The sequence below is a fragment of the Scomber japonicus genome, chromosome 1 (genome assembly GCF_027409825.1).
Source record: "Scomber japonicus isolate fScoJap1 chromosome 1, fScoJap1.pri, whole genome shotgun sequence".
Taxonomy (NCBI): domain Eukaryota; kingdom Metazoa; phylum Chordata; class Actinopteri; order Scombriformes; family Scombridae; genus Scomber; species Scomber japonicus.
The window spans coordinates 25,580,351-25,607,350 of NC_070578.1; the positions used below are offsets into that span (position 1 = coordinate 25,580,351).

Consider the following 27,000-nt stretch of genomic DNA (forward strand, 5'->3'; position numbering starts at 1 on the left):
TTAGATTGACATTTTCAGTGGAACTCTCTCCTGGTTAGATTTGCTTGGTCGTTTTGGGTTCTGGTAGGACAGCCTCACAAACACAACAATGAGTATAGTGCCTGGAATAACAAAAAAACAAGCACTGAGATATTCAACAATGACACTATGGTATGTTACTACTTATTTGTATTTAAAGAACAGTGGGTACTAGCATCAGGAAGATATGTGAAATCTACTACATTATGATGAACAGCATAGATTGCACATCGGTCTGTGATATTGTGTCCACACTATAGATGTTACAGACGTATTATTGCTCTTTTTGTCAGCTTCTGTCCTTACCTATGACTGCAAAGGTGCCAAGCAGAATGCCCACTGCAGACTGGATTGTTGGCATGCCCTCCAACTGCTTGGCAGCCATTTTGCAGTTGCCTCTGATGTTGCACGGACACACTGTCACTAACAGGGGAGGCATGAGAAAAAACATGTAAACAACTCATGGATCCAGACTTTTTAACATTACGCAACACAGTAGTATTGACTAAACATGGAATTCATAGCACTTAAATAATTGCTATTATACTCAGGGTTGATACTGTAGTTGGTGCTTAAGTCCTCCAAGACAATTTAGAAGATGTAAATACTTTTTCCTCAAATTGAAAAAATTACTCAACTGATTATTAATAAGAATTTTACCTGTCTGTACATATGATAGTGTTTGTTTCATGTGTGAAAATTAAATTTCAAATAAGAGAAAACAACCTAAAATACACACATGCATCACATGAGACTTTTTAAAGAGGTGCAAAACTGCAGAAAGGGAAAACCTTTGAGAGCAGTCTGTACACCTGCAACTGTACTCTTTTTCCAACTGTTTATCCTGACCAGTGTTTGAGGAGTTACATGTTGTTTTGTGTGACTTATGTAAGGTGTCAGCACGCTGTTATTGAGCAGAACAAAGTCTTAGAAGCACCGCATAGTCATCAGCCTAGAAAAATCATTAGTAAAGCTCCATTGCATCATTAATAAACAAGAACAAAGCTCAGACAAGCTGGCACACAGGGGTTGATCTCTATTGATTGTTCCTTTGCTCTTGTCCCATAACCTCCCCATGCTCACAGTGTCGGCATTACCTGGCAAGTTTATGAAGGTGCTCCTGGGGGGAGAGCTGCTGTCAGAGATGGTGAAGGGCACAGTGTACACCTCAGGGGCCAGGTATGGGATGTTTAGGGACAGGTTGGTGTGAGTATCTGATGGACAAAAAAAAAATACATATAATAAAAATGTATAGTGCCTAAAATTTTAAATTAAGCTTTAGACAAAATCATGTACTCATTTTGCTTCAATGATGAGGTAATGATTTGCACACTAAACACAAATCTACTTCATATGGTTGAATTTAGATTACATTTGCTTATACTCAAAGCCTCAAACAAATGGTCTGAGTGAAGGACTAAAGTGTTTTTTACCTTTGTTATTATTAAACAATAAAGAAGTAACAAAAGGAAATGGAGGTATGTGCTAACTGGTGCTTGCAGATCATGGTTGATTCAGAAAACATACAGAATAGTAGTAGTATATTTTTGTTCATAAAAACACAAAACATGCATCACCTCCTGTGCAGTACTACAATTTCATACCAATACATTATTCAAAACTGCTTGATAATGAAAATGTGTTACATTAGACTAAATGCTCCATTACATCCCCATGCAGGTAAATGAAAAACTGGTATGCAAGTTTGAAATATTTTGCTGTAATTTCTACTATTAAAGGGGGCAAAAACATGAAAGCAAATACTGCAGACATCCATTCCCATTACACAATGCACAACAACTGTTGGACCTGTGTATGGAGAGTCTGGAGTGTGTGACTCTTTATCTTATCTCTGTAAATCAGACTAAAATACACGGCTGGCAGCATGACGTAAAAGCCCTGACCAGTGAAGAGAAGCGTTTTATCAAGTTGTTTGAACTCTTATCTGAGGGTCTTAAACCTTACGCTTACACCGTACCATCATTCCCCTTCATGTTCCATTTGTCAGTAAGGGAAATGAGAGCTGTGCAGCACTTCTCTAGAGACTGTCAATTTTGTTTTCACTGCACTGTGTCATCTTTACAAGTTTATTTTGTGAGCCACCTTAAATTATTTTGAATGATTGTGGTATCAGAAAATTCTTTAAGAACTGCACATATATAGCGCTTCTCTACCTTAATGGACAAAGGGCTTTGTGCCTCTCATTTAACCATTCACACACATTTACCCATTCACACAAACACTCACTCACCCACCGATAGCGGTGCTGTGTTACAGGCAGAATGCATACATCACATTTTCTCGTGAAAAGGAACTGTCAGTCATTTGACCATGGTACATTTGAGAGAGTAAGAGACTTGGGATGAATGTTCATCAACACACAAACACATTCTCCTTTTCATGAAATGTTACACATCATTGATGCGAACATTACTGGCTGTGACCAGGTGCAAAGCATTATGGGAGATTCCTCTTTTAGCCCCCATTAGCTGGCAGGAACCCAGCGGTGACGCCAAAGAAATTACACAGAAGATATAATTACAGCTGGGCTCAATCAATACCAACAGGAACAGCAGAGTGAAAGAGGGAGATAAAAAAAACCTGAGAGGGAAGCTGTTGAGCTGTGTGAATGACTTAATGACAGACGTCACAGCAGTAAATAGTTTGCATTAAATGAGCCCAACACTAGCAATTTACAACTTCAGAAAAAAAGATAATTACATTATACCTCCCATCCCAGATCGAACTGAAAAAAAAAAATGCAGGAGGAAAATAGAACAAGGCAATTTGCACATCTTCAGGGCCAGACCTGGACCTGTTTCCTGGACTATAGACATGACTTTCTGTACACTACAGATTGCATATTTCCTATTTTGTTTCCTAGTAGTCAGTGTAAGTCCAACCTTTCGTCATGCTCTGTAAACTGGGTGTATCTAAAAGTCTAATGACCAGTGATGTCACATTATTCAGCCTTGTCGCTAGGTTGTAATTTTGACCTGGATGATGAAATTTCATGGTAATCCATCACAAGGTTGTTGGGATAGGATGAAGGCCAAGTGGGTGTCAGCTAACTGTGTTGCATTCTGGTGTGGGTGGATCAGATGTAAGCCAGTATGTTGCCAGATTTTGACTTTTGGGCTGATGGGTTGAGCATTACCTCCAATTTTCAGCACTCAGGCTGGCATTAGTACCCAGACTCACATCCGATTCTCTCACGTCACTCATCATGAGTCATCTATTTGCTGGATCTAAACTGCTTTGGCCCAGCCATTTTAGCTGAACCCTCAATCACTTGAATACTATATGGAAATGTGTCCAATCTGTCCATGGAGGCTCATCATGAATGATATGGAGTTGTCCCTGTTTTAGCATTCAGAGTATCTTTGAATTATAATAAAACATTTTGTTAAACTAATGTAGAAAAGGAGCTTAGCATAATGAGGTACCTTTATTTTTTCCTTGATATTTCATTTGATGTACTGAACAATCATCTTTTCTCTTTCTTGGTGAATCATTAGACTAATACTGCATGCTGCGGGTTGACTAGGTTCATTTAGTGTGTATGCAACTCACCATTGATGGGTGTTAGTTTCCAGTTGCGTCGGACTGTAGCATCGCTGCGCAGAGAGAAATTGAGTCGTCCTCCATGCTGCGGCCCATCGCTGTCCCGTGAGGCCAGCACCAGTGCTTGGTCTTCCCAACGAGGTGTACACAGGTACTTCCAGGAGTAATCCCCAACCAACACCGGACTGTTGTCGTTCACGTCCAGGATTTGGACAGTCACCAGTGTGGAAGCAGATAAGGAAAAGTTTCCTAAGAGGAACAAAAATACATCAATAAGTGAACAAGTTTGATGCGACTAAACATTTATTTTAACCCCCAGATACTCACAAATCATGATGGCTGTTTACTGAACTAAAGAATGAGCTGACACACAGTTTACAGGTGGTTATCAACATGTACTGTGTATAAAACAAGTACTCCCTAACACCATTCCCTATCTAAATACATTTCTGAAGATTTCTAAATAAGTAACTAGCTCAGTATAGTGTACTTGTATCAAAGGTTATTTTCCTTTTTCAACTTGTGTGTCTGCATATTGTATGTGCATGCATGTTTGTGTGTAGTGCTCTCTTTCTCTCTGCCTGTGTGTGTGTGTGTGTGCATGTGTGCGCATTTGTGAAAAACAATGAGGATTATTCAGTGGAAAGGAAAAATAAATTGTGTTAATGCACTGTCACATTTAAGAGTACATCAAAAGAAATCCAAAGAACAAGTTAACATACTTCACCAGTCAAAAGTTTGGACACACCTTCCCATGCACTCAACAAGAAAGTGTGTCCAAACTATTGACTACTACTATAGTAATATTTTGAAACACTGTATAGCATGTTGTTGAATTATCAATTCACAGGTGGACTGAATATGTGTTGAAGACCATAGCCTTTTATTCAAATAGCTGTGTGGGCAAAAGCAATCTTACTTCCATCCACTGCAATAACCTCCATGGTGTATGTGCTGTTCTCCTCTCTGTCCAAAGCCTGCACAGTCTTAAGCTCACCAGAGTATTTCCCTATTGAAAAGTACTTCTTAGTGTCCCCTCGAAGAGAATATCTGTACAGAAAAAGCAGGAAGAATAACATGTGTGTTTCAGTAAAATTAGAACTAAGATACTTAACATCTCTTCTGTGACTTTACTAATTATTCATTCAGCATTCAACAACAGATTTACCTGATTGGGTGAGAATCAGGGTCATAACCTCGGATGGTGGCAATAACTCGCCCTGGTTCCTCACCCTCTCTGACAGTCACCTCATAATGACTTTGAGAGAGAATTGGACCTTCGTTTATATCGTCGACATAGATGGAAACTGTTGCCGTGGAAGCAGGACCGTAGCGGCCACGGACCAGGGCTACCGGGTTCTGAGCACTAAGCACGAGGATGTACTCACTCTCACGCTCAAAATCAAGAACCTGCTCAAACAAAGATAAACATAGACAGACAGGGATGAAGGAATAAATGTCATAATCTCAGCCGCAGTGTTAACATAGAAGTTTAAAGAGTTTAGTTGAACTTGACATACAAATTATCTGCTATGTTTAAAATTAACTCCACGAAATACAGGAATTACATTTAAAGGGCCAGATCACCAAAATCCTGGCCCCCAATATTTTGGATTGATTTTTTAAAACCTCGGAGCAATTGAAGAAAATGCCAGGAGGAACCTGGGGTACCAGGATATAGTATCTGAAATACTGTGGAGTTTTTCAAAAGACATTTTTCTAAATACTTAATACATAAATCAAAGAAAGTGCACTGGTAGATACCACCATGATGAAGTGGATTTTTTTTTCATTTAGGTCTTTAAAATCAAATTAATTCTCTACCATTTTAAAAACGTTGAACCTCTTCAGCACAGCACACTACAGCAACTGCAATAAATTTAAGGAAGTCATTTTAAGGATTCAATTGTATTTCATAAGTAAACAATTTACATAAAAATAGCACACAAAGAGGTCACAGTCTGCTTCCCGTCAACTTATATTTCTTCCAAGGAAACTGGATTTACTGCCAGAATTATTCTGTATTTCCACTATGAACCAGACACTGTAGACACAGGGAAACGAGCCAATTGATTCACAGTATCACTACTGAACATTTTTCCATGATGTTACACTGAGTACAACTGTTATGTGACACTGCAAAAAAATTATCTAAGTGTGATCATAGATTGTGTATATACTGTATATGAAATTGTGTTCATCATGTGAGGTAGTCTCTATATTATGAATTATAAAAGAGTGTAAACATAACATATACACTAACTAATCTTTTCATAAATATTTTTACCATTGCTCATTAGCAATATGTGCTATTTTTTGTTCAAAACATTTGCAGCAAATTTTGGAGTATTATTAGATTTCAAGTAATAAGGTTGTTCTAATCTGATACTAAAATCAGGCCTGTGGTCTGTTGACTTCGTTTCAGGGATTAAACATATGTTTCTTAATGGGGTAAGACAAACCAGTCATACAGCAGTCAGTGATTTGAATACTTGTCAGGCATTTAAAGATTTTATGGATTTTAGAGGCAAAAATAAATAAATAAAAAATCAAATCAAATCAAATTTAAGTCAAAGGAATCATATTATTGAATCCTGCACATAAGCTTCTGTTTGATGTCCTGTTTCACCCTTAAATCTGCTTTGTCTTCCCATAAAACAAGACATCATTAAACCAGTGTTGCCTGACATCATGCTGCTCAGGCTGAGTGTGTCTCTGTTGCCAGGGAGAAGAAACACAGACCTTGGAGGGTGCATGAGAACTGCTGTTGACTGCAAATGATGCATCAAACTACTCAGCGTGTATCAGAACATGTGCATGAACTATCTGGAGGCTAGAGTCATCTGAACTACTATCTTGCTCAAATTCATATGCTGGAATTACTTTTGAATGATTCTGAATTTCTTTGCATATCTAAAATGTTAATTCAGTGTTAGTGGACAGATATCTTCATCCTTAGCTTATATTTAAAAATCTCAAAAATGTGTACCGAACATGAATAATCACCTATTTCTGCTGGTGTTTAGTAATCAAATGGTAGCCTTATTATTCACTGAATCATGCTTCATGCCTTCATTGTTTGTCCAATTTCTGTCCCCAAAAAGATTTTTCCTTTCTATGATAATGAATTACTCCTTTAGATATATTAATCTATGAAATCTGATATCCCAAGCTTTCATCTTGTTTTCTACTCTGGACAGATTCATGACAATGAATCCCAATAAAATCTAAATCTACATCTTAGAAACATTGTTTTCTGAGTTAAAATTAAGCTTACATCAAACCTAACCTAACATTCATGTAATATTATTAAGGTTATTCTATTTTTTTCTATTAACGTCATTCTCATGATTCATTTTGTCACATCATAAAATGTACACTTCAAGCCAATAATTCACACATTTTGTCACAAATGGATGAATATGTATTAAGGGTTTATTTGGTGATTTAATTCATTAATGGTAAATGGGTGCATTAACATAATTAATTTCAGTGACAACAGGCCCTGATTCACTGTACCTAAGTTTCATGTAATTTTACCCTAAAAAATGGATTTTACATATGATGTAATGTTTAATGTCTGTTTTTCCATCCTGATTCTTCTCATATCCCCAGTTCATTATACATTTACCTCAATTGGCAGCCTCTAGTCTGTGTGGTAAACTGCCACTAATGTCTGCTCACACAATCTAATTATTCACTGCTGTGAGCAGTGTGTAATTTCTAATAATGAAATGTGTCTGCCTTCTGGCACTGACCTCACACTGTAACACGATGAATTTGCTCAAGTGCATTTTAATCTACTGGGTCTTTACTTGTGAAGTATTTAAGCTTTGATTTTTTACTAAAGTAAGCTAAATAAACAACAGTATCCCTCCTCAGTGATACAAAGTTAGTTAGTTACAGTGGATTCTCCCAAGGTCAGCAAAAGTGGTTTAAACACAGCTGCTAGCAGAGACCAGATTTTAATCTGTGATGTATGATGTCACTTATAAAAAGCAGAAGTCTTTGTGTGTTTATCTGAAATAATGCAACAAGATCCATTTTTGGATTTCAAATATCTCCTGCTTTATCTCAGAGGAGCCTGTGTGACACACAGTTCGATCACATTCATCATTAAATCCCACAGAGAGGCTGAAAACAATAGACTAGTCCCCTGCCTGGCCCACTTACAGAGAGCAGACCATGGAGCATACACACACACACGCACGTATGCACGCACACTCACTCACACACGCACACACACACACACACACACACACACAATTCCCCACACATCCTAAAACGCCCCGCTGGATTATAGGAGGCAGGCGAAGGGCGATGCACCCCGGGGACAGTAGAGATTATTGGGCTCAAACATTCCATTGTCATCTGGACTCTTTTATTATTTGAGGCATGTGGGTCTGAAGTATTGACGTATTGGAATATTGTTTTCCTTTCAGCCTTTCTGACTGTGCCTCATGTCTTCACACTCTAATAGTAAAATCAATTGTCCTGGACATTAATATCTGTGACTCTGAGTACTCTTTCATATCACAAACAGGCGATAACAACAATCAACAATTTGGGTTAATTTTGGATTGATTAGAGCTAAATCATTGTTTTTAAGATGATCTTAGTAGGGGTGAGCTAGCAAGGAAGTCAATAACATGATCAAATGCATGTGTGTGTGTGTGTGTGTGTGTGTGTGTGTGTGTGTGTGTGTGTGTGTGTGTGTGTGTGTGTGTGCGTGTGTGTGTGTGTGTGTGCGTGTGTGTCAGTAGAGGATAATCAATAGTTTGTGTTGTTTACCTTTGACAGGACCAGTGAGACCTCATTGGTCTGCTTATCTGTCACCAATGTGAAGACCTCTTCCTCGTTTCCAGATTCTAAACGGTAGTCCACCTGCCAGCTGTCTCCTCCTCGAACATCAGCATCCCCTGCCATCACAGCTGTGACTGTGGTGCCCACTGGAGCATCCTCTGGGATGTGAAAGGGCCCATACTGATGGGGAGGAGATGGAAAATGTATGATCATTCGGCAGAAACCATTCATTTATCAACAAAACCTCTGACTAACTGACCAACTTATTTATTGATAGCAACTGACTGATGGTAGATGTTGGAAACAATATTGACACTAAATTTAGAATTTAAAATAATCAGATAACAGCATATCAACCAATATTGTTTTCTTATCTGCTGATACACAACATTTTTAGCAAAGATCTCCAAAATGGAGTGTTGTTACAAGGATATAGGCAGGTTATTTTAATTGAACAATAAATGTATCATTCTCAAATGACTGTATTAACAGCTGCATTAAATATTAAATTACATTATTATTTATCTATATTAGTTACAGGTAAATCAATTTTTTTCAAAGACCTGCTCAATCTTTTTGACTGACTGTGCTGATGTGACTATTTGTGACTACATGTGAGAACACCTTTGCCCCTTTTTGCCTTCCTGGTGTTAGCTGACCTTTATTCACACACCTCTGTGTGTTTAGACAGCCTTTTAATCTGCCACTCACAGATGTCCTCTAGTGAAGCAGCCATGCCTCTGATCTGGCTGCCCCATCCGCAGGGTCGCTGAACCCAGCCCTGTCACCACTCGCCTCCCACATCACCCCCTATAGTGCTGCCTTCACACAACCATGGAAAAAGCTGCACTACTAAGGCGTGACCCTGCTCAAGAGCATTTTCCACCTCTGGGTTTGTGTGTGTGTGTGTGTGTGTGTGTGTGTGTGTGTGTGTGTGTGTGTGTGTGTGTGTGTGTGGTAAGTGTGCACATTTGTTTGTAACAGTTTGAAAAGGACCATTCAGAAACACCATTGTTTAATAGATATGTGGGTAAATCCTAAAGCATTGATGGAAGCTTTAGAATACCATGAGGACTTATGAGATATATGAACACATTTGATAACAAATAATGTGTACAGCACTGTCTCCTATTATTGGTCTGGTCTCAAAACTCAACAGCCAGTTTCCATTGCTAAACTTTAAGGCAGTACCTTCTCTCCCTGCTCAAAATAAAACGTTCCTTCACAGCTCATAATGTCCTTGCAGTCTTGCTGTCACTATGGTCTGACAGAGAGAACAGCCAGGGACTGGTTCCCCATTATCACAGCCAGTGGCTCTCCCACGTATTGCTCCCAACTCTCATGACTTTTCCAGCTCTTATTATGCAGCACATGTGGGTGGAAGCGAGGGGATTTTCTGTAGCTGCCTATCTTTAGTCTATCTTTCTTTAATACCAGCAGCTACGATGAAATGAGGGAAACCACTTCATCCCATTTCATGTTGGGCCTATGACTGCAATCTCAGTGAATGAAATGCTTTTCTCAGCGGGATCACTAAAAAAAATTCCATACAAAAAATGGAAATGAGGATGCAATGGAAAAAATGTAATAGCTGTTGGATTTACTCAATATTTATCATGATACTACACCCAAAGCTATATTTTATATGAGATGTCTGATTCAGATGTGGTTGTGTATATAAAATTAAACAATAATTTAAGTTAAAATTTTACTTAACAAATCCTACTAATTTGGAAAACAATAACTAACTAGACCTGACTAAAACTGTAGCACAAAAATTGCCTAGGTGGTGAAGCAGACTATTCTCCAAGTAGTTTAAGAAATTTCAATGGATGCTAATTTCATCTCTTCCAACTGTCAAAACATTACCATGAAAAGAAAACCAAATCATACCACACACTATCCATCACTTGAACATACTAACACAATGTTTTGGTCCTCCAATCTTCAGGCAAAATTCATACAGAAAAATGGTACAGACAGGTTTTGTCTAAATACATTTTGCCTGATGAAGGTCTGAGGACTAAATGTGTTGTTAAAATGAAATCAAGTAACAGACTGTGAAATTCTTTGGTTTTCTTTAGTTAATTAACGGTTCCCTGTGGATTTTTTGGCCTCTACTAGTAGTCTGTCTTGTTTTCCTTGTGTAAGCACATGAGGATGTACATACACATACATTTTGGTGAATAACAAATATAAAAACTCCACATAGTACTTTTGTTTTTGAACCTCCACACCTGTCACTAAGACCTTATGATGTGCAGGAACATTTTCGAAATTACCTTTGAGAAGTATATGTTTAGATTTGGATTTATGCACTACACCTTTCAAGCAGGTAATCTGTGCTTACTAAAAAGATTTTGGGGCAGAGAATCACTATAAGGATTATTTTGTATAGATTAATTCCAGTATGCTGCTGAAATAAGAAGCCAGCTGATACAGAAATGATGATGACTTCATTCTTACATCATTTTTAACATGGTCTTCCTATTCTGTAGTGATGATGTAGGTTTTGGGCTATAAATAAATGAGTGGAAACCTCTCTCTAAAGGAGGCTTCATCTGATTAAACTCTAAGAACACTGTCCACTTAGAGTGCAAAGAACAGAATAAAACTCCTCCAATAACATGGTGCCATCTCTATAAGCCTGAGATTATAGGGCAAGCTGTATCTAGTTCCCAGCCAGGAAAATTAGATCAGTGACCTGCAGTGCGGATTCACGGTCCATTGACCAATAGCCACGTATTATGGCTTGTGATGTTTGGCCTGTCTTTTTTCAAAAAGCTATTGTTTATCATGTCCTGAGCAGACCGATGCATTAGACGTGTGACATTAGAAGTGTGTGTGTCTGTCTGAACATGTGCTCTCGTACCTCATGTTGGGAGAAAACTGGTGGGTTGTTGTTCTCATCGTGCACCGTCACAACCACCGTACAGGAACTGTTTAGACCTGCCAGGGACATCATCACAGCTTCTGTTAGTGACTCAGGGTCAGTCCATCACACAAATAAAATATGTTGGAACAGCAAGTAACTCATCTTGCCTCCATCACATCCTGATCCATGAGTCACACAGACCACATCATCTGTCACCCTAGGGGCTAGCATACATTCCACACATCCCCTGGACAATATAGTGTCAATGAAACTACTGGTGCACTAGCTTACAAACCTAAGAAGCTTTTGTTAATGACATTGTCATTATGATGGATTTACACATTTACACATTATATTCCTCAATGGCACAGTTGCACAGTATTTGTTCATTGACTGCCATTTAACAGACACAGTGATTGGCCAGGTGGTCCTTACTAACACTATAGTTAGATAGAAGATGGTGATGAGAAACCTGCTCTGTAAAGTTTAATGATGCACTATTTCATCCTTGAAGACTTAATTTTCCTTTCTTTCTTGCCTTTTAATTTGCTTTTTATTCATCCTAAGAAGAAAAAATGAATAAAAATAACAATATAAAAATATGGACCCTCACAGGCATCCATCATTAAATAAATAAAATCTCTTTTAAAACGTATATACCTGACTACCAACTGTCCAACCTCAGCAATGAGAAATATAAGCTCATGAAATGAAGTGAAGCAAGTCAAAATTATCTTTATACCATTTCAGTGTGACTTTAGTAAGGTTATTAAAGGAGAAAACATATTATGAGAAATACTGTCTCTTTGCATTGATCCAAAATCACCTTTAGCATCCTCAGCAGTGATGGTGAGAGTGTACTGTGGTGCCGTGCCCTCCATACTGTCTGCTTGGACAGAGATGACCCCTGAGTCACGGTCCACTCTGAAGAGGGCCCGAGGACTCTCTGGAATTTGGCCAACAAGACGGTAGAATATCCGCACATTGTCTGTCTTGGGATCATCATTATCGGCTGCCTGCACTGTCAGGATTTCTGTGCCTGGAGAGAGATACGCCAGTAAAGTACAATTAATGTAAACCCTCTGAAACACAAGAGCATCCAAGAGTCAATATTTCTAATTGTCTTATTTTTTCAAACAGCTGCCAATTTTTGTAAAACAGGCAAATAACCTACAATGTTTTTGCTCTCTGTAACAAGTTGCAGTCACATAGTACTCTGAATGAGAGAATAAGGGGAGGAAGGATATAACAATAGCTTTCTCATTTAATCCTCACTCAGTGATTCCATTTAGATTAACAGATTGTCCTCTGTAATTCATTTCCTAGAATCAACTGTTTTAAAGCATAGCCAAAAAAGCATTTATGCCAAGACTTGATATGTCACAACACACCATGTGCTTTTGATGAGGACTGATAGGAGTGAGGGTGCCTTCCCCCCGTGCCCTGGCAAAAATCCCAATCTGCTTTCACAAAAAGTATTTGGCACTCTCACTGTAACATCCCATCCAGCCAGTGTTTCCTCTACCTTATTATTACTGTTGTTAAACAATATTCCCATTACAGGGCAAATGTTACAAAGGATTATTCATTACTCTATTCTTACATTGTGTTGTTATCCCTCATTTAAAAAGTGACTACATTTTGCAGCCATTTACAAAATAGATTTTTACAAGCAAACGTTGATGCATTTTTACATAATATACAAATATAATTGTATACAAAAATATACTTTAACGGTTCAGGAACTTATTGACAGCTGTAAAGATAAGCAATTTCTCACAACAATTATGATTAAAATTTTAACATCAAATACATCAATACATTTCTTTAAAATATTAAAATATATATATAGTCAGTTGTCAGTTACCTCGGGCAGCCAGTTCCTTGACCACAGTATGGTACTGTGCCTGTGGAAAGGTGGGTCTGTTGTCATTGGCATCGCCAACCATCACCCTCAACTCCACAGGCTTTGCAATCTCTCTGCCATCTGGACGCTCCACCACAATGCTGATCTGGAACTAACAAGGCAAAAAGAGAAGAGTTAGACTCCAGTGCATTGGACATATCAGGTCATGTTTAAGGTGTTCTCCCCATTTGGACCTCACAAGTAGACCACATAAAGCATTATAGTCATGCCACACACACTCATAAGCAGCAACTTGTAAGTAGTAGTAGTAGTAGTAGTAGTTTCAGATTGTTTGACTGCTCTTTACCAAATGTATAGGACAGGGAAAGCAAATCCAGCAATTGAGTAAGCAGGTAAACATGGATGGGTCATACTGTATTAAAAATAATGGACACAGCCACCATAACATCATGCATTGGTTTGTGGACTTGACCTTTAGTATCTTGGACCCATCTTTTTGGAACTATAAGTAATGAAAAGTGACCATATTTAGACAAGAGGGTGAAGTTGAACCAAATGCTTGCCTCTAGCTGCAAGGTTGGTTAGCGTGGTGCATTTACAGTATATGGTCAACTGCAATGATGCTAATGCTAATGGTCACTAGTGAAAAACAGGCTTAAAAGCATTAAACAAAATGTGCTTACCAGGAAAACTGCAAATGTGACTCCTTTAGGATCTTTCAGGACAACCAAACACTGAACATGACTTTTTTATTAAGAAAATGTTAACTGAGGTTCAAATCAAATGAAAAATAGGATGAATTTCACACAACAGGTACTACCCACTTGGGATGGATGAAAGTGTGAAAAAAGATGTGTCTGAATTTCTACATCCATCATTCTGCACCTCTGACAGGTGAGGACACACAACTTGAAAATGAACAGACCCTATCAACCCCATCACTCATGGGGAATAAGACTGATAAATGGAGCTGCATTTAGCATTTATTGGCCCTTTAGCACATCCACAGATTATCACTCAGTTTAGAGTTGATAGTAAGTATGCACCATGGGCACCGGAGGAGGTGCGACAGGCAGCAATGCCCAGCAGGTCAACTCCACCTACCTGTACATTTATTCACCACCAACCTTTTACTTACAATAAAATAGCTAAAATAGGTTATATGTTTTCCACCTTTTCCTCTTTTTCCTGACTCATATTAATATTATGCACATTTTGTTATTACTGATACATTTAAATATCCTGTAGCATAAAGAAACACATGTGATGCTATCTCTTATATAAACTGCCAAACTGAAGCTGGCCAATGAATCATTTCCCGTTAAATGGTCACTACAGAAGACAGAAAGTGCAATGTGCCAGAAGCATGTGTTTATACACAAGTCACATCCAATGATGTAGCTCAGTCTCTATGTTGTTCTTTGGCCACTTGAGCATTTGAGCCAGAATGTACTGCTCAGTGAGCCATTCAAATCTCTCAGGAGATTAAGTTGTGTGCACAACTCAAGAGAAAAATGCAAACAAGTTTAATTTGAAATCCTACCAAACATCAATGATCTGTTTCTCTGTCACCTAAAGTGAACACTATTTGAAATCAAGCCTTTAACTATATAATCCTTGGCATAATACAATAATTATTTTTGTTGCCACAGGTAGGATATGCTCAAGGAACATAACTGCACTTTTCAGGTTTTACATTATTTCCCTAATTAAAGTTTAATTAAAAGATCATTAAGCTGTAACTAATTAAAAGAGAAGTTTACTCCTGATGAACAATATGAGAAATTGTTTAGTGGTATTAAATTAATCACATCCTATCTTTATGGTTTATGCTGAAAGTTATTAAAAGATTATTAACTGTGCTGAAAATGTGTTGAAGGGAGAATAGCAGCATTGGAAATTCTACAGTTTATCACAGAAGATTTTGTTGGTTTTTAGAAGAATCTTGTGGTGATCAGAAAATAATTCACCTTTAAACCAGAGCAACTTTACATAAGAGTCCATTGCACCCACAGTCCTTATGTTTAGACATTTTAAACACTAATCATACACTCAGACATTCATTATTAGGTGCTGGAAATGTTTAGCTTGCAGGCTTACAGACCTGGTCTTGTGTCTCTCTGTCTAGAGGGGCGTTGAGATAAATGACTCCCTCTCTGCTGATGGTGAAGAGCATCTCTGGAAACTCCCCCTCCAGACTGTACTCTGCTTGACTTCCACTCCATTTCACCTAGATAAACACACACACAGTAAAAGTTTAATGAATACAACATCCCACATATCAGAGTATAAACTAACATTTTGACACCATGCTTTGTCTGTGTTATTAAATGAATTTAAGTAGCATTTATCTAGGAAAATGATCATGATAGCTATTTAACAGGGCCTGCATGATGTATAAGTACAAAGCTAAACTACCATTTGTTTACATGATAAGGAGCCAACCACATGCACTGACAATGATGTGGAACAGAGAGCACAGCCAAAACTAACTATGCAGGCTGAAGGGGATTTTCCACTCTGCTTTACAGCCCTTGACAGAGGGCTGTGCAGTGGGGCTGAAAGGGCCCTAGTAGCCATCAAACAGCACCCAACAAGGAGAGGAGCCTGGTCACAGCACAGCTGATGTACACCCAGGGCATGTGTATCTCCTCATCTTACTGTCACACACTCCTCCCTTGTTTTGGAGATGGCTGCCCAAACGCTATGCTTCTGTATACACAAAGCCACTTCACACAGCTGGCTACCTCTCAGTGTTATGGTGTGTTTCTGGACCTCAGAAGTTTAAAGCGATATGTTTTAAGAGCTGATTAATGATCACTGCCTCCTCTATATAAAGTTCTATACAACACATCTATGAGCTCATCTGTTTTGCCTCTGTCAGTGTTTGTGGAGCGGGTTCTGTCTCCCTGATGGTTTGTGTTTGAGCGCCTTGGTGTCTGTGTACTTTTCTAAGTGACACTGTGGACTGGAGTCTGAGTTGAATTTCAAAATGCGGTATAATGGAAAGGAAGAACTAATTGATTAATCAGTTGAAACGTTGTCACATTTCACTGTTTGTTAAAGCTGAAAAAAATCAATAGAAAATGAAAAATATTGATAGTCAATTAACATAGTTGATTGACAGAAATTTAATCTGCATCAATTTTGAGTATTTTTCACTATTGTCAGGTCCTTTTGATGAATTAAGAAAATAATCTTAAGATGAATTGAAACTGAAGGATTTATTGCAGCCATATAAGATATGGATATAACAAGATACAGATAATTATATTGACACTGACATGGCCTATTGGATATTGGAGAGTGGAAGCATAATGACTAACAAAGCGAGAAAACATTAAACTTGCTAAATCTTTTTGTACCTCTTGGCAGAAGCAAAAACAGACTACAAATATAAATCCTTATAAAGTTGTGATGGCAAACTTGTCAGCAAGAAGTTGCTTATTTATACATCTAACAATGGCACAAAAGTAGCATCCATTTGAAGTCACATTTGCCAAATGGCGAATGCAAGTCTAATATTCACTCACGTCCAAGCTCTGCTTGGTCTCCACCAACTTTTGACCAATATGTGGCTCTTTACCTGCTAAATGCCCCACAAACAATGATGAGAATGAACCAAAACACTTAAGCTGCAGGCTGTAAAACCACAACAATGAGCTGGAAGATGTTGAAATGCTCCATGTAGTTGTGGGGATGCTCTACGCTCAGTTGATAATTTTCTGTGAGTTTGTCACTATGAGCATATTCTTCCATAAACAATTAGTCATTTGACACATTGTTGTTTAAAAAATATTGATTAATGTCCATATTATTCACACTAACATGAGATCACTTCTTGTGACTAATGCTAGCTGAAGCACTTTGGTAATACAAATATTTGTAATACTGAACACTGAATGTGAGGCCGTGAAGAAGGTCTTGTTCGGCTCAAACTAATTCTGCAACAAAAAATCAGACTTTTTTTGACTGTGAAAACTGACTATTTAAAAGCCTTGAATTATTCATTCATAGGCACAAGGCCTCTGTTTCACTCCAAAGACTCAATAGATTGCATTACTGAGTTCACGTAGTTATCCTGATTGCATTACACAATCAAAGTTTTGGGCAGGCAATCAGAAACATACAAAAGATAGCAGATTGAAATTAACCTCCCTAGCCCCACTGACGCAGAAGTACTGATAACAAATGCCTAGATTTCATATTTAAAATTACAGCCACAGCTTGTTTTGATCTGATTGCAGAATCAGTCAAATTGATCGCAGAGCAATCTCAGCTTACTTTTATAACTGACTTTTACACATAAAAGGACGATGGCAAAATATACATATTCATGGCCTGATTTACTAAAGGTCTGCATGTGTAAAAACGTGTGCAAACTTGACATCACCCGTAAAAAATGTGCAAGCTGATCTACTAACGCAGCGCACTGAAGTTTGCGTCTTGCAACTGTGCAAGATAGTATACCCACTATTTGGGATCTTAGTAAACCAGGCCCAAAGTGCGCTATAGGCAGCAGATTGAGTTCAGCATCTGCAGTTGTCGTCATTCGATGGATGGTGTCAGCACAAGTAAAAGTCCACATTTGTTACATTTGAGTGGATGTGGACATTGTTCCATTTATCTGGATACAGTAGGGGAGGTGAGATCCATAGAGTGGGTCCTTCAACATGACTATCTCTGCGTGTGTCATAACAGTGGTTAGTCCCTCCACCCACTGTGCACAGCAGTTCCATCACTCAGCGTGGGAGAAATGAGGCTTCCCCCAAGTACACACCATGATAACCTAATCCAGTTATGTGATTTAGATTCTGGATGGGGATTACTGGGACACTGTAACTTTTCTCTATGTGGACATTTCAGTGATGGGGCAATAGTGTATTCAGAATCAAAGCAGGTAGGAGGAGAGGAGGAGTCTGTCCAGTAAAATATTCTCACATAGTTTACATATAGATGCATAGATGGGAATTAGAACTTATTTTTACTTATAGATTTTATTGTAGATTTAAACTGGCCTTTGAAAATATGAAAAAAAAAATCTAATTCGCCTACACTTGTGAATCCACACATTTTCAGTGGGTGGAAGGGGCTGTTAGAACAGGAGAGATGAGAGGCTGAGGGCGAGTGAGGGGGAGGTGGGAGAAAACAGGAGGATGGGGAGGTATTGTAATGTACCTACAGGACATAGCGACTCTCAAAGCCTGCACAATGCATTTAATTCAGCGCCAGAATTATCACTGCTAGCCCCCTTTGTTTGCCCAGTTCTCAGAAGTGAATGAATAAATTTAGTTTTTTTCCCCCACACAGGCATTGCTACACTGTTCCAATGAAATGATGGCCATGCATCATACAGATGTATTTTGAAGATTAATTTGATCTATATCTCTCTTTCATCAGCAGAAACTACAAAACTACAAGAAAATAAAGACATATTAAGTTTAAAATACACATCTCTCAGTCATTTTAAAGTCTTCTGAGCTATGACAAGTCAAGTCAGTTTTATTTATAGAGCACCAAATAGCACCAAAACAGAAGTTATCTTAGGCCATTTTTCATGTAGTCCAGGTCTAGACAGTATTCTTTAATTAAACAGGCCTGAACACATTAGCACAACAGAAATGTCATGACATCAAATAAAATTAGTTTAGTTTAGTTTAGTTATTTAAAAAGGGACAGTGTACATTCATGAACATTTCAAATTAAAATGTAAATGCACCGGAATTAGCTAAAATTGCTAGTTTTCATCCGTTGTCCCTTGGCAGGTCAGGGCAGAAAGTAAGAAAAAGAAAGAAAGAAAGAAAAAAGAAAAGTCAAAAAAAGAAAAAAATACTGAAAAAGTCATGTCACTTTGGCCTTGTAAAAGCTCATCAACACACATTATACACTCTTGGACTGTATGCAGAATAAGGTTATTTTGGGGCTGTTTGTCATTCCTCTGCATCCATGTTGGCTCTGACCCACAATGCCACAGTCATGGCCTTAACTAAACTCTGGTCATGTGACCTGTCCCATTCCAAATTGAAATAAAACCTTACAAAAAGGGCATTAAATGTTTTTAACCAAACATCATTTCAAGGTGTTTTTTAAATCAATGGTACCTATTTTAACATCTTATTTATACTTCATTTTAATAATTTTGAATGGCTTTATGAAGTCAAATCATCATAAAATTGTGACAGAAACATACGACATAAACATATTAATGAACATGTCTCTGACACAGAGTACATTTGTAAGTGTTTTCCAAGTGTTACAAAACCTCTGAGGGCTTTTGAGCTATTTATAGACATGTAGTTGATATGGCTATTAACAGCCAAAAGACAAGGGACAAGCACAGGGATATGTTATAGGAACCTGACTTGAAAACTTTAAACAGAATTTAAATGTTGTGGTAGTGCAGTGTGGTAGGACAGTTAAATCCTACAAAAGTTTAAACTGTCTCTTTTAGCTTTAACTAGAATAAACTGATTGATGATCAGATATCATCTGGTGACAGTTTTTCCACTAACAATCAAATAGTGACTAGAGATGTGCTGGTACATGTTTTTTACTATAAAACACAGTAAAACATCATAATATTTTTCATAATATCAGCAGTTTTATTTTGTTTATCCACAAGAAGGAGCTTTTTTGCTGGTCAGGCAGAGCCAGAATAACCACTGCACAGAGACGCTGGCTCCTGTCTGTTGAGCTTTAACTATTCTGGCCATGACTTTCTATATTAACATTAGTCATTAAGCCACTGAAGCATGTTCAGTTGTAATGTTCTGTATTTTACCTGACTGACATGCTTTCACATCACACACATTAACCATTACAGCTGAAACTGTTTTTGATGTGATTTCTTACAGCTGCTGTATACAGACTGCTATGACCGCCAGTGAACAAAATCCAACATGATCATGGAATGTGTGGTCATTTAGCTTCAGACCTAATGGTAGGATTTCAGGAGACTTTGATAATTATTGTGATAATAATGCTTACTGTGTTATTTAGTGTGATATGCAATACGAGCACATCCCTAGTGACTGACTCCCCTGATAGAGGGACTTCACCCAAATTTCAATGCAGGATTTTGAACTTTATATCTTAAAATGTGCGTATAGAAAAATCAACATATCGTGGATTACATTATTCTGTTTTCATTTTAACTTTCAACAAGCTATGGGTACGTAGGCATGTAGGCCTACACCTTGGCTCAATTTGTCAATTATTAATTTGGTCTATAAAATGTCAGAATTAAGGGAAAAATACTCATCGTAGTTTCCTAGAATCTGTGATGTCATGCCTTGTTTTGTACAACCAACACTTAAGTACATGTGGTTTGCAGTGTGTTACATACAGAAAAGGAGAAAATACTCAGAATGAAGAAGCTGGACCCAGAGAATGTTTGTCATATTTGCTTAAAATGGCTTAAATTAGTAATTGCTTATAGATTACTTCTCTGAATGACTGTCAGTGGAGTTAGTCATGATTTGCATCAGGACGACATAATCACTACAGTCTGTTTCAGTGCTGACCAACATGAGGTCAGTCTTGTTAAAATGTAAAAAGTATAGTATGAGTTGTACAATATGATTCAAATAAAATATCTGAAGTCTTTCTTAGGTATGACTCTGCCTTTAAGCTGTTAGGTTTGTATAATACCCCTCAGAGTGGTGGTTGTGGTGGTGGGTGGGTGGGAGAGTGAATGAGTGATTATGGGAGTTAAAGTGACTCAGTCAGAAGGTAGCCGGACAGGATCCATGGCATTTGAACAGCATCAATAATTCAGTATTTGGTCACTTAGGAGGACCCGAGAGACACTAAAAACAGCAACTGGCAATACGATGCCACTTTACTCTGTCCACGTTATTGATAGTTTGTTTTATAGTAATATCATATCACAGTTGGAACTACATTAACAATACAACCAGCACTTAGTCCGAGTTGTTTGTGTGATTTATGGTAAAAAATCGAATAAGTAAAAGTGTTTTTATTGCTGAGATGGGTTGAAGTGTTTGAGTGAGTACATTTTTATGAGGGTTTTGCTGCCTCACCTGTGAGATGGGGATGGGGTAAGGGCCTGGGAGGTTCTCCTGTAGTCGCACAGGGTCTGGCGATGCCCAGGTGTTTCCAGTCACCTCAACGGTAACAATGCCAGTGGTGAAGAAAGCATTAGCTCTCCCAGCCATGTCCTTCACCATCACTGAGAGTTTATAGCGACCACACATCTCTGGGTCCAGAGCTGAGGCTCCTGGTGGTCATATTGGGATAAATGATACAAGGACACTTTATTTCAGCATTAGTTTTTCAATCTAAATTCAGACTTAGAGCAAACTCTTTAGTCGGTCATTCATAGATTTTATTGTGTCTCATAACGAGATACTAACAGTGTTAGTTGTCTGTTGGCGTACAAGGAACTGGTCACATAAAGGAAGCATATTACAATTACATGAAGCCTTATGGAAACTAAAGCCTGACCAATACTGGATATTTGGGTCAAATGCCAATGGCGATCCATTCCTCACATAAACAAACAGATATTTTTTGTAATGATTCCTCAAATATCAAAAACTTGACAAACTTGATATGTAATGGAAGCAGGATATTTTTTACAGTTTAACAATAATCTTTATTGTTCAAAATGACATCAGTGCTCTGAAGCAGTGAAGTAAACTTCACTGGGGATTTAATAATTATAAATAACCCTCAATTAAAAGAAAAACACACAAATAGAACACATAGGGCCTGATTTACTATGATCCCAAATAGTGGGTAATAAATTGCGTGCACAGTGCAATAGATTGTGTGTTTCGTTTGCGTGCATATTGCAGGTGATGTCAAGTTTAGTAATTCAGGCCCATAGAGTATGAAGTATATACAACATATAAAACTTGAATTAAGACAAACAATCAAATATACATAAAATGTTTCCTATATAACTTTTCTTTTTAAATATATTGTCATCAGACGACATACACCAACAAAATATATATCTGGGATAGGTCAATATCAGTCGATAATGGCACAAATGGAAACAGAAATATTTAACCGACAACATTTTACTTCAAATGACTGAAACATTAAACATGGTAATTTCACATACTTTATTACCAAAAACCATCTGAGTGCAGAACTTATCAATTTTCAGTTTCTTACTGAAATGGCAGGGAAAAGGGATAAGCAAACCACCATAAAGGTGATCACAACCATTTGGTAGAAAATCTGGGAGGTCATTTTCCATTTTCCCTGCTACTATGAAACTGTGTGGAAACCAGCAGCAGCAGTGTGGGCTGGAAGGGACCAGCAAGCGTGAAAGTCATCCAGCTCCTGCCAAGCTGTAACAAGGGGCAAGTACGAAAGCTCCGGAAATAGCATCAGCATACAGGCCTTCACTGCATGTGTGTGAGTATATTTTCTGTATATGTAAGTCTATTTGAAAAAAAAAATGAATTTGTGGCGAACATATTTCCATCATGGATGGATTAACTGTAGCTCTGAATGTCTCTTAATCTAAACCACCAGAGAAATGCTGGATTTTCTGTGAAATATCTATTTTTTGCCTTTCATATATCAGTGGACCATTTTTGTTTTCACTCATTCAGTTCACTACATTTTCTCCAATGTAATTCCAATTTTAAAATCTTTAATAATTAGTAGGCTACTAGCAAGTATTAGAGCAGTCAATGGAGGTGCTCACACACAAAGATTACTGATTAGAGTTGCTCTTCACACACTCAAAAACTTTATTTAAACCAGAGATTGTTCCCAAATTTGCTCTGACATTATAATTAAAGGCCAAACAACAGACCATTTTTGAGGCTGATAAAGATGTCAATATCTTTAGAGTGTAAGAAATCCAATGACAAATCATTTCATCCCTGACATTTTACAGATGAGGAACACACTTCTCAATGATCTCTGTGCTATGTATAAGACTTCATGTTTCAAGTCAAACATATCTTTGGCATTTCTGCCAACCCAGTGTCTGTAAGCAAGAATATGCTCAATAAGGAGTGCTGCCCTGTAGCTGACCTCCCTGTAAAAAACAAACAAAAAATTCTCCCTGGGGACCAACAAAGTATGACATTAACTTAATACTTTCCCTTCAGTCTCTAGTTGGGACTGACCTTCTTCAGTGAGGGAAACCTCTCCAGTGATGGAGTCAATGAAGAACATTTGACTGGAGGGAATCCTGGGTGTCTGTTCCATCAGGCTGAAACACAGTTCAGCGTGGGCGGTGTTGCGGTCATCACGGTCCAGTGCCTCCACCTGCATGAACGGGATTCCTGAGAGACATGGGAGGTGTGATGTCAAAAAAGTTACCTTCTCTGTCATATCCATCTCTCCTCACCTCAAACTCAGAGCACATTAACTATCTGGATTTATACAGAAACAGATAACACATGGATTGTACCAATCAAGGCACAAAAAAACAAAGACATGTAGCCTATGTATATGGTTTTGTAGGTATAAGTAGTACATGTATACTGGTACCTAAGTTTCATGCTTTACTGACAATGGTTTTATTGCTCATCTCTTCCAAGAAGCAGCTGAGCCCTGTGACAGTTTGCGAAGGGTTTACAGAATTTTTAGCGTAATAAAATCATTTCATGGTTTCATTCTATTGAAACCAAGGTTATGGGTAAATGGCAGTCTCCAGAGACACATTGGGTATGTTTTCCATAGTTAAAAACTGAATTTGTATTTCATGTGGCAGGATTGACAAATGTGACCCATAATGAATAAGAAAGCTTAAGGATCTTGTACCCTTGAGAAGCCCGAGCTGCACGCTGCCTCTCATGCTCTCCTCAATGAATGTGGGCACATTGTCGTTCTTGTCGATGACACACACTTCGACAGTGAAGCTCTGACGGTGCACTGATGTTCTGAAGGACACCTTAAGTACACAAACAAACACACAGACATATTCTATAAAGATTTTTGAATTACACTCTTAGTAATCTTAGTACGGTAATTAGTAGTCTCAGTATTTCTTCTGAGTGACGTATACTTTATACATTATTAAACACACAGTAAGCACTTAAACCTCATGATTAAAGTAGGAAAAAATATCCAACACCAAAATATATATTTTTTGTAATTTATGTGAAGTTTATGCTATTTATTTATCCTAAATGAAAGAATTTGTGACTGCTATTCATATAACAAAGAAAGATGGAAGTCCACACAATGTAGCTTATTGATATTGAGACATCCTCTATCACCTGTTTGAAGTTTATGGAATGTGCACGTCTACTACACTTTTAACTGCTGTTCATTCTATGCCATAACTAAAATATATGATGAATACCTGCAGAGAATACGATGGCTGCTTCTCTCGGTCCAGTGGTTTTATGGCATACAGAAACTGAGCCTCAATTCCAAATATCCCCTCATCATCCCCTGTCACCACAACGTCACTGTAATTAGCTGGCAGGATGTTGAGCTGTGCAGCAGAGTAAAAATAGTAATACATCAGGTTGTATTCCTGTTTAAAAACATGTCATATACATAATAAAGTGCATGACTGGACAGGCTGGGCAGCAACACAATTATTCCAGCAATCAGTGATTTTATTTGAATTTATATTAAAATAGGATATCCAATGAACACTTGGAATAAAATATTGTACTTGTTGTAAAACACTATAGTGCATATAAGCAGGGTCAAAATAAGACTAAGAATAAGAATAACAATGACAATAACAATAAGAAATAAATAAGATGAAGGGAAAGGAAGAAGCACTTTTTTTGAATGTGAGAAAGACTATTCTGTGGTTTTCCTACAAGTCATGTGTGGTTAAAATGAAACTCTAATACAATTTGCGGTCAAATGTTTACTTAGAAGAGATTCAGTAATATAACACTTGTAGCTGATTTCCACTTGCCCCACATACCTTAAAATGATAATATTAATATTAAAATAACATTTTAAAATGCCAAAGCCGAAAGTAACTTCAGTCTACTAATACATGTATTCAGAGCCTGATATATTCCTCTGTGCTAAATATCTACATTGTTGTCCATAGACTATTACAAATACATCACTGAGCCACACTGTCACACAGGGCAACATGTTCCTTCATTACACTAAACATGGGCACTGTAGTTTATTTCGAGCGACAAAATGCTTGCTAGCACACGAAATACGTATTAATCTTCAGCTGAAAAGCCCCCAACAAATGCAGTATATATTTATACAGGTCAAAAAAACATGATTTATTTGTGACCTGTTTTCAAAGGTTTAAATCACAAGCAGGAACACATGGGCTTGGGGCTACAGACAGGGGAGGGAAGTTGGAAAGTATTGACGGATGGAGTAACGCATTGTTGGTCTTTTCATGTGATTTGTTGACACAGAAAAATACAGAGTAATGCCTCCTCTATCCATTAAATGTTCTTTTTGCCAACATCCTGCCATTCAATTTGTTTGATGGCCCAATTATTGTTAAACACAATCATACAATGCTGTAATACTCTGCAGAAAGGCTCAGTCTGATAAGTTGGTCCAGATGTTTTAAACTCAATAAAAAGGTCCTCTCAAAGCAAAAACACAATTCACAGAAGGCTACAGGATGATTTAAAATTGTCCCCTCTTATACCACGTCACATGGTGATGCTTTCATTGCTTTTGTCCTTAGTAAGGTTTGCAAAATGGATCATTCAAGAAGTTACAATACAGGAGAACTAACAAGTGTGGCCTCTTCTGATGTACAAACCATCATAAGAGCTTTTACCTTGAACCAATCTGGAGCAATTATTGTGTCCTTTCCATTTATAACACAAAGTGGGGTTATTATCCAACACCTCCATTCTGGCCATTAACATGCTATTTAAAGCACGTTAATGACACAAATAGTGAAAATATGACTGCGTTTCATACAAGATGTGGTGATGTCACAATGCAACCAATTAAAGTGCCAGATACTCATGCTGTTGCACAATCCAGAGGATGTCTGATTGACATGTATGAATAAAAACACCCCGCCTGCCACCCAGCTGGACTGAATGAAGGCTGGGTCTGACGCCTGAAAAGCATTGTGAACACTCCAATTATAGTCTACTGATGACGACAGCATGTGTTCGTACATCGCCAACCTTGAGTGCAGATGGATAGAAAAGCGACTGGTGCAATTCTGGCTTACCTTCGGTTTCTGCAATGATTTTTAGAGCAATGATGTTTTTTTTAGCCACATTCCTCACGACTAAAAGACAAGTTCATAGCTCAAGCTCGGATGGTAGGAGGATTTTTCATTTACCCTGTTTAATCTTGAAGAAATGTATTTGATGTTGAGGTCCCTTTGAATGCTTTAAACCAGATCAAATATTAAGAAATCACTTTCTATGAGCAGGTGTTGGGATATTTATACAGGGTTAACATTATTCCCATCCTGCACCTTAGATTATTATGTTTATACCCTAAATATTGTACATTTCTGCTGATTTGGCATTTAAATGCATTTTCTGTGATGCCATATGTTCACAATATTGAGATGGTAAAATTATGAAAATAAGATCTAATGTATTTTCTGTGAGGTTTGTGAACAGAAAATACATTAGATTTGTAAACATTTTCTTGTTGAATAAGTAAAAAAAAGCAGCCTTACCTTGGCTAAGTACCATGGGAAAATACCATTATAGTTTTCTGGGACACCTATTTTAACATTTGCCCCAGCACATGGTGCAAATGTGTTTAGTATCACCAACTGTGAAACAAGACAATAATTTCATCTTAGTGACACTGTTCATGCAGCATTTTGTTATTCTTAACAATTAAAGTGCAGGTTAATCAAAGCAAGTATCTTACTGTGAGAGCAATGATGAGCATGGTTATAGCCCTTCTTTCAGCCACGAGTTCCTGCAAATGTGGCATATTTACAGTCTTT

General features: G+C 37.8%; 1 protein-coding gene across 1 annotated transcript; it reads right to left on the reverse strand.

Annotated features, from left to right (window-relative positions):
- Nucleotides 1–26,942, reverse strand: cdh16 (cadherin 16, KSP-cadherin). Its single transcript, XM_053320072.1, has 17 exons — nucleotides 26,922–26,942; nucleotides 26,722–26,820; nucleotides 24,427–24,561; nucleotides 23,883–24,012; nucleotides 23,243–23,401; nucleotides 21,170–21,366; nucleotides 15,232–15,357; nucleotides 13,128–13,278; nucleotides 12,087–12,299; nucleotides 11,258–11,334; nucleotides 8,374–8,565; nucleotides 4,751–4,992; nucleotides 4,502–4,632; nucleotides 3,592–3,831; nucleotides 1,116–1,232; nucleotides 325–441; nucleotides 1–101 (listed from the first exon to the last, which is right to left on the reverse strand). Exons 1-17 carry the CDS (start codon nucleotides 26,940–26,942, stop codon nucleotides 1–3), a joined length of 2,448 nt encoding a protein of 815 aa, XP_053176047.1.
- Between the last annotated feature and the right edge of the window lie 58 nt (nucleotides 26,943–27,000).